At 38.4% G+C, this 8893-nt stretch overlaps 1 protein-coding gene across 2 annotated transcripts in view; it reads right to left on the bottom strand.

The window, feature by feature from the left end:
* Window positions 1-1974: 1974 nt before the first annotated feature.
* The window catches only part of celsr2 (cadherin, EGF LAG seven-pass G-type receptor 2), a 65929-nt gene continuing 59010 nt past the window's right edge, over window positions 1975-8893 (bottom strand). The window contains exons 25-34 of one of the 2 annotated variants that reach the window (XM_077603302.1): window positions 8430-8542; window positions 8273-8355; window positions 8078-8207; window positions 7871-7981; window positions 6909-7039; window positions 6762-6850; window positions 6531-6695; window positions 6303-6458; window positions 5166-5388; window positions 1975-4164 (exon numbers count right to left, since the gene is read on the bottom strand). In XM_077603302.1, coding sequence (XP_077459428.1) covers window positions 4137-4164; window positions 5166-5388; window positions 6303-6458; window positions 6531-6695; window positions 6762-6850; window positions 6909-7039; window positions 7871-7981; window positions 8078-8207; window positions 8273-8355; window positions 8430-8542 — 1229 coding nt within the window. In that variant the 3' untranslated portion in view covers window positions 1975-4136. The remainder of the gene's footprint in view (window positions 4165-5165; window positions 5389-6302; window positions 6459-6530; window positions 6696-6761; window positions 6851-6908; window positions 7040-7870; window positions 7982-8077; window positions 8208-8272; window positions 8356-8429; window positions 8543-8893) is intronic. The other variant, XM_077603303.1, reaches the window with a different exon arrangement.

Raw genomic sequence — 8893 nt, 5'->3', positions numbered from 1 at the left:
TAAAAATCGACCATGTATAGTAAGGCTTTTTTTCTTTTAATAAAACGACATAGAATAGTAAGGCTTTTTTTCATCAAAATCGACCATGTATAGTAAGGCTTTTTTTCTTTAAAAAAACGACATTGTATAGTAAGGATTTTTTTGTAAAAAACGACATAGTATAATAAGACTTTTTTTCTTAAAAAACTACATAGTATAGTAAGGCTTTTTTTCTTAAAAAACGACATAGTATAGTAAAGCTTTTTTTCTTCAAAAACGACATAGTATAGTAAGGCTTTTTTTCTTCTTAAAAATCGACCATGTATAGTAAGGCTTTTTTTCTTAAAAAACGACATAGCATAGTAAGGCTTTTTTTTTCTTAAAAAAAACGACATAGTATAGTAAGGCTTTTTTTCTTAAAAATCGACCATGTATAGTAAGGCTTTTTTTTCTTAAAAATCGACCATGTATAGTAAGGCTATTTTTCTTAAAAAACGACATAGTATAGTAAGGCTTTTTTTTCCTCAAAAAACGACAGTATAGTAAGGCTTTTTTTCTTCTTAAAAAAACGACATAGTATAGTAAGTCTTTTATTCTTAAAAACGACACAGTATAGTAAGGCTTTTTTTCTTAAAAAACAACATAGTATAGTAAGGCTTTTTTTCTTCTTAAAAAAACGACATAGTATAGTAAGTCTTTTATTCTTAAAAACGACACAGTATAGTAATTGGAAAAAAAAAGGCTTTTTTCTTTAAAAACGACATAGTATAGTAAGGCTTTTTTCCTTAAGAATCGACCATGTATAGTAAGGCTTTTTTTTTTTTTTAAAACGACATAGTATAGTAAGGCTTTTTTTTCTTAAAAATCGACCATGTATAGTAAGGCTTTTTTTTCTTAAAAAACGACATAGTATAGTAAGGCTTTTTTTCTCAAAAAACGACATAGTATAGTAAGGCTTTTTTTCTTCTTAAAAAAACGACATAGTATAGTAAGGCTTTTTTTCCTTAAAAAAACGACATAGTATAGTAAGGCTTTTTTTCTTAAAAAACGACATAGTATAGTAAGGCTTTTTTCCTTAAGAATCGACCATGTATAGTAAGGCTTTTTTTCTTTTAAAAAAACGACATAGTATAGTCAGGCTTTTTTTTCTTAAAAAACGACATAGTATAGTAAGGCTTTTTTTTCTTAAAAAACAACATAGTATAGTAAAGCTTTTTTTCTTAAAAAAACGACATAGTATAGTAAGGCTTTTTTTCTTAAAAAACGCCATAGTATAGTAAGGCTTTTTTTTCCTCAAAAAAACGACATAGTATAGTAAGGCTTTTTTTCTTAAAAAACGACATAGTATAGTAAGGCTTTTTTTTCTCAAAAAACGACATAGTATAATAAGGCTTTTTTTCTTAAAAAACTACATAGTATAGTAAGGCTTTTTTTCTTGAAAAAAGACATAGTATAGTAAGGCTTTTTTTCTTAAAAATCGACCATGTTTAGTAAGGCTTTTTTTCTTGAAAAACGACATAGTAAGTAAGGCTTTTTTTCTTAAAAAATAACATAGTATAGTAAGGCTTTTTATCTTAAAAAAACGACATAGAATAGTAAGGCCTTTTTTTGTAAAAAACGACATACTGTAGTAAGGCTTTTTTTCTTAAAAACGACATACTGTAGTAAGGCTTTTTTTCTTAAAAAACGACCATGTATAGTAAGGCTTTTTTTTTTTAAATCGACCATGTATAGTAAGGCTATTTTTCTTAAAAAACGACATAGTATAGTAAGGCTTTTTCTTGAAAAATGACATAGTATTGTAAGGCTTTTTTTCTGAAAAAATGATATAGTATAGTAAGGTTTTTTTTTTTCTTAAAAAACGACATAGTATAGTAAGGCTTTTTTTCGTAAGGCTTTAAAAAAAAAAAAATAGACCATGTATATATAGCAAGGCATTTTTTTTTTTTTAAACATGTATAGTAAGGCTTACACGAGTGCAGTAGCAAACCGAGACACCATCTCCATATTTTAATGGCAATGCAACGGAAACACATTGTCCACAGGCGGTCAGGATGGCAAATAGTAGATACAAAGAGAGACAAACCTACAATCATGTCATGTTTACATATTTACTTTTATGTACAGGCCACGCTGTACAGTAAAAACAGAATACTTGGCAAATAATCATGGATTTGAATGATTTTACAAAAGACGAACGCGCCACGCTACACTATGAAAACACGGTTGTTAATTCCTGGATGGAAATGTGCCCTCCCCTGGACGACAAACAAAAAGAGAGCGCACGGAGTTCATAAAAATGTGCTCTCGTTGGTTTGCAAAATAACAAAAAATATCAAAAGTCCTTTTCTTAACTCCATGCACACCTGCAGCCCTTGTTGATAAGAACCACCGACAGTGGAAAGAAACCCCCACGAACTGGAAATAATGACCTTTTTCTGCTCGGACACACGCACACGTGGACTATATCCATCCAGTGCAGTCCCAACTCACCACCGATTCGTTTTAGCTTAATGTTCCCTGAATGCCTACAAGCCTACGCACACAGGCATGACAACTTTATTGTTCCACAGATGTCCCAAAATGTACAAAATTTGAAGAATGAAATTAATCAGGGCAGCAGGTGAAACAAAAAGTGCATTTACAAAAAAATTCAAGTATGTAAACAAAACAATTGATTTAAAGGGAGATCCGTATGTTCCGTCAACACGCGAGCTAGACATTGTGAGCCACTGAGAACTGCAAATGGGCTAATTCTGTTTTTAAAAATCATTTTAAAGTCCATGATAGACTAGAGAAAAGTTATCTTTCCACACCCCATGGTGCAATGGTTCTTCCGGCTTTATGTTAATTACAAATCTAACTTTTGGCAGGTTTGCACGCTTTCATTGTTTTATTCAAACCTGTAAGTAAGTGATCACTCGTGACCTCGTATACATTTCAAGATGAGCAGATAAATGCTTTTATGTTATAGGTTTTAAAATCACCGTGCACCACTCTAAATCCTGAGCGACTAACAACCATCAAAACCGATCAACCACATGACTAGAAGCACCAAAAAATGATCAACCACGGTCAAATTGTGGAACTCATGTGGTAACTTGAAGGACAAAATCATATTAAGTTACATTTTAAATGGGAAAATTAAAGCATTTTTTAAACAGGAGATGAAATTTGAATGAGCAAAAGTGCCGTTTTCATCACGAGGGAGCTACGAGGTCAAATAATAATAAAATACTGGATGAATGATAACAAAATAAACTTAATGCGGGCGGAATTTCACTAATGCTGCAGCAGAGGTGGCGGCAAATATTGGAATTACAGTACAAAGTGTGACTCTCACTTCCAAATATCGGTCAAGCATGAGGATTTTTTTCTTTCTTGTTGTCCTTCTATTTTTGCACATCAAACAGCCAAAGACTCGGAATACATCTTAGTGGTCAATCGCTCATTTTAAATGCGCCTTACATACTGTGCGCACGTGTCTACATGCAAGCGACTTGTGTGTAGGAAATCTGGGTTTGATAACCACTCGGTGGCAGTGTGATTGTGAGCGTGAGTGGTTGTCTTTCACTTTTTGTGCCCTACGTACCCCTGACTGGCGACCAGTCTAGGGTGTCAGCCCTTTTCAGGATGCACAGTATGGAAGATGAATGATTGAATTATTATTGTTCATGAAATACTGTCAATAGGTGAATTCCAGAGGTCTCGCAGTAAAAATCTACATTTCTGTAGAGTAGTAATCATTCGTGTCCAAGTTATGGTACTTGCAGTCATCAACTGGAATTCACTCAACAATAAAAATCCCATGCTCATTCTCAGTGGCTCAACTGTACAATAGATGCTCTCGCACATACTCTATCTTTCTGAGTCCATTTTTTTTCCCTTGAATTTTTTTTTTCATTACGGGATGTCCCAGTGACGAGGAAGGAACCTCTATGACCTGCAAAGACGCACCAGCCCTCGGTCAGCGCGCTCACATGGCAGTGTTGCAGTGGTTGCTGGGAGAAAAAAAACAAAAAAAACAAAGAGGTGGAGGAAGAGCAGAAATTCAAATAAAAACCAAAAGCAAAAAGATTGAAACGTGCAACCAGAAAAGGAGGTGATGGATGTTTAAAATGAAAAGATCCTGGTCATTGTAAAATAGGATCGCCACTTCAAGGGATGAAATTAAAGAATAGAAATCTTAATGTGATCATTTGGGATAGCAGGGAAGACAGAAAAAGGGAGAAGATTGTTTGTTTTGTCTACTGTGATCATTATCCACTTGAAACCTTTGGTAGACATTGAGAATCTTTTGTCGAACTCAGGCCAGATGATGTCATCATCTGGGTGAGGGGTGTCCAAACTATTTTCTCCGAGAACTGCTTTTAGAAAAGTCAAATGGGCTAACTGGACGATCGAAATCGCGTAAAAAAGATTGGATTTTCAAACATCAACTCTATTTTAAATATAAACTCATTAATTGCCATTGATCTTTTCATCGTTGGCAGCCCCCCAGTCAAATTGGATTGGACGCCTATCGCCACATCATGGCTTCAGTTTATCGTAGTATTTTCCACAAGTATCCAAAAATGTCCATAAAAATGTCAAAATTCACACTGAAACTCGTATGAAGATGGCCCAAAGAAGAAGCCATAGAAAAAGAAACGGCAGCCGGCCATAGAAGAAGAACGACCGGCCGAATCACTATAGCTATAAGAATCCCATAAATGATATGAAAGAACAGACCATAATTTCAAGATGTCAAAATTTATGGCCGAAAAAAAACTGCACAGTCGGCCCGTGGGCCGTGGTTTGAACACCCCTACGAAAGCGCTATTATATTCAGTTGTAAGAGTGGCAATTAGGGGCGGTCCGGTAAATGAGTGGTTAGCGCGTTGGCCTCACATTGGGGGACCTGGGTTCCAATCCAGGTTGGTCTACCCGTGTGGAGTTTACATGTTCGTGTGGGTTTTCTACGGGAACTCCGGTTTCCTCCCACATTCCAAAGAAATGCATGGTAGGATGATTGGACACTCTAAAAATGACAATGTTTTTTAGGATTGATTTTCTTTTTGCTTTGTCTGTCCAAGTAACAAATGGAGGAACATGAGGAGAGGTCAAGACGACTTCTACTACTACTACTGAAGACGATAACCCAAATCAATAGTAAACATGACAATAAGAGTAAGGAGTACACTCACTCAGAACCGGACGAGTCGCCATCCACCGTTCCCGCCTTGATGCTCAAAGCCACGCCGTTCAATTGCTCGTGCAGGCTGGTGTGACCCGTGCCAGAGAATCGCTCGCTACAGGATGACCCGTGGGGCGAGGCTGAGCCCGGCGCTCCGTCGCACAATTCGTTGTGAATGCGGTTGAAACCGTTTCTCTCTATGATTGGGGAGAGCTGCTTTTTCTTTAATATGCCTGCATGCCACACAACAAACACCAGATTTGACATTCTCCGTTTTACAATCCATAGGAACATTAGCAGAAGCGAAATACCAAATTCATCATCACAGTGAAGGTCGATATGCTTCGATGTGCCAGAACTGATCAAAAAGTTGATTTTCTTGAGTTATCAAGGACTATCAATGTGCACACTGCATTTAAAGCAAGGGTGTCAGAATCGAGTTGGTTCGCGGGCCGCATTAACGTCAACTCGATTTTATATGGGCCGGACCATATTAGATATAATATTTAGATTTTTTTAATAAATGGATTAAAAGAACTGGATTAAAAGCCCTGAATATTCAGTTTTTTTATAGATCTAAAACACTGTTTATTTTAGCTTTTTTAAAAATATATTTTTAGATTTTACAAAATGATTTTTGAACTAAAAACACAGAAAAAAAGGATTTAAAAATTACAATTATTGATTTAAAAGGGGGAAAATCAGGAAATTTAATATACATCTATACTCTTCATTTTAATTTGATCCTAAAACAGAAAGTTGGCACTCATGATTTACTTTCTCGGGGCGCACAAAATGATACGGCGGGTCAGATTTGGCCCCCGGGCTGCCACTTTGACACCTGTGATTTAAAGTGATTGAAAGGATCCGCGTTGATTGGCGGCGAATGAACTTGGCATTGCTTTTAAAGCCAACAGCGGAAACTGCTCTGTCAGAAACATTACCTTGCACATGGATTTTGTGATTTTGTCCTCCCCACTGGACAAACTCTTCCACCGTTATGATGTAACATGACAGTTTAGTCGATAGCATTTTTAACTATGTTGCCATTTAGCTGGTCGTAAAATAATTTCAGGTTTCCAAGCAGTTGCTGGTCTGAAGAAGATGCTCAATGACAACATTTTTGCCTGCATGTTGAGTCACTTACCTTTGTGGGGGTGGGCGTGGAAGTTGGGCATGGAGGGAAGCAGCCCTGACACCACATCGTGGTTGCGCTCATTCGATGACTCGGAATTCACTTTGAGTCTATCAACCTCGCTAACTTCTCCCTCATTTGCTGCTGCAGGCCAGTACAACCGGCCGTCTGCACACGAAGAAAACATAGCCTTTTTAGGTGTCCATTTTTTGACTTCACGTGGGTGTAAGCTGACGATACCGTGTGCTTGAGGCCGTGGAGCTCCATTAGATGCCAAGTTTTCCCAGCATTCCTCAGGCCGCAGAGGACCTCCTTCGTCCTCGCTGTCGGAGGAGTGCGTGGAGGCGTAGGAGCCGCTCTGGTCGTCCTCCAGCGACAGGTCGCTGTCCGAGTCGCTGTCGCCATCTGAGCACAGCAGACGCCGAGGTGACGATGAAGGAAAATAATTTAAAAAATAAAGGTTTTGCTTACCCTCGGCCACGCGCTCGTCCGTTTGGTGGAAGAGCGACGTGTGGTCATTGAGGGCGATGTGCGCCTGGCTGGTGCTCAGACCGTCGTCCCTGAAAAGTGGAGTGCTGGGAAAGTGCTCATGGGGTCCAGGCTCGGGAACTCCCTTACCTGAGGACGAAAGGCACGTAGCTGTGCTGACTTTTGGTGCTCTGCATGGTTCCGTTCAGAGATACGCTGGAGTCGCCGAAGGGAAGGTGGTACAACTTGCCATCCGTGTAGTTGCTGTTGGAATTGTAGCCCTGGAAGAGCCCAGATTATAGTGTCAGCCTTCTGTGGTTCAGCTTGGTGTCATTTAGATTTTGTTTTATTCCTTTTTTAATCATAGCATATTAGGAGATAAATCATGATGTCCTAAGTCCCGGAATACTCTTACAAACGATTGATTCTCAGGTACATAAATGTGCGAAAATTTTAATGGACAGTCTTAGATGGTGTCGAGAGTCGAGCAAAGATATGTCACTGGGTCCGGCAATAAGTTTAGTAATTGGATTGGAACTTTATTTCATCCCGTATTCGAGAAATTTCCTTGGTTGCAGTAGCAAGACAGACACACAAGACATTGTAGACCACATGCGTCAAAGTGGCGGCCCAGGGGCCAAATCTGGGCCGCTGCATCATTTTGTGTGGCCCGGGAAAGTAAATCATGAGTGCCGACTTTCTGTTTTAGGATCAAATTAAAATGAAGAGTACATAGATGTATATTAAATATCTCGATTTTCCCCCTTTTAAATCAATAATTGTATTTTTTTTTATCCATTTTTTCTGTGTTTTTATTTCAAAAATCATTTTGTAAAATCTAAAAATATATTTAAAAAAAAAAGCTAAAATAAACATTGTTTTAGATCTATAAAAACTGAATATTCTGGTCTTTTAATCCAGTTCTTTGAATCCATTTATAAAAAAAAATCTGAATATTATATCTAAAATGGTCCGGCCCACGTGAAATGAAGTTGACGTTAAAGCGGCCCGCGAACCAACCTGAGTCTGACACCCTTGTTGTAGACCTAGGTAAAAAACTGGAGCCACACACAGGAAGTCCACAAGGAGACTGAGATTAAATAGGAACTCACTGAAGATTTGGATTTGATCATGTGGTCGGGGTGTTTGTGTCCACAGCAATACTTCATGGCGTTCCTCGCTTTTTTATTAAAAACAATGCGGAAGAAGAAAATGAAGGGGCCCTGGATGATGACAAAGGCAAGAATTACTACTGAGGCAATTACGAAAATTCTAACAGTATCGAACACATTATCACGAAGGGGCTCAAGTGGGCGCACCTGCACACAGTTGAAGCCAGCAAACAAGTAGTGAAAGATGATCATGTCACTGTTGACCGAAAGCAAAGCCAGGAAGCACGTGACTGAAACCAGGAAGAGGACGGCGCCGGCCGTCTTCAGGCCCCCCGACCTGCAACGGGCAAAACAGGTGAGGATCAGAAACGACTATTGTGACTGGAGTCGTTTGACACTCACACGCGAGGCTCCTTCTTGTCCACGCTTTGGCGACGGAGTGAGCACGACGCTTTGGACGACAGGATGTACAGGAAGACATTCATCTGCGCGAAGAAACATCAAACTGTCTCGTTGCTTCTTACGCCTTTTAAGTGAGTGGAAATCTATCGAGACTTACCGAGACCACCATGGCAATGGGTCCAGCAAAGCTCCAGATGAGGGTGTCGTACATGGACAGCCAGCAAAAGTCTGGGTTGCCATAGCCTTCCGGGTCCAATCCTACTGCCAAGCCTGCCAATCAAACCCACAAGTTTATCCAGTTAGAAAAAAGACTGTAATGCAAGGGTGTCAAACTCGGGTTGGTTCGCGGGCCGCATTAGTGTCAACACCATTTCATGTGGGCCGGACCATTTTAGATCTAATATTTCGATTTTTTTTTTAAATTGGATTAAAAGAACTGGATCAAAAGACTTAAATAGTCCGTTTTTATAGATCTAAAGAAATGTTTATTTGAGCTTCTTTGTCATAGTATTTGAAAATTTCTTTTAATCATGTTTTTTGTTTCAAAAGGAAACAAAAGATTTTTTTAATTATGTTCAATATTAAAGTGGAAAACGGAAAATATTTATATATTTATTTTTA

Source organism: Stigmatopora argus, chromosome 6 (genome assembly GCF_051989625.1).
Source record: "Stigmatopora argus isolate UIUO_Sarg chromosome 6, RoL_Sarg_1.0, whole genome shotgun sequence".
In the NCBI taxonomy this organism is placed as follows: Eukaryota; Metazoa; Chordata; class Actinopteri; order Syngnathiformes; family Syngnathidae; genus Stigmatopora; species Stigmatopora argus.
This window is presented reverse-complemented; position numbering and strand designations above follow the sequence as displayed.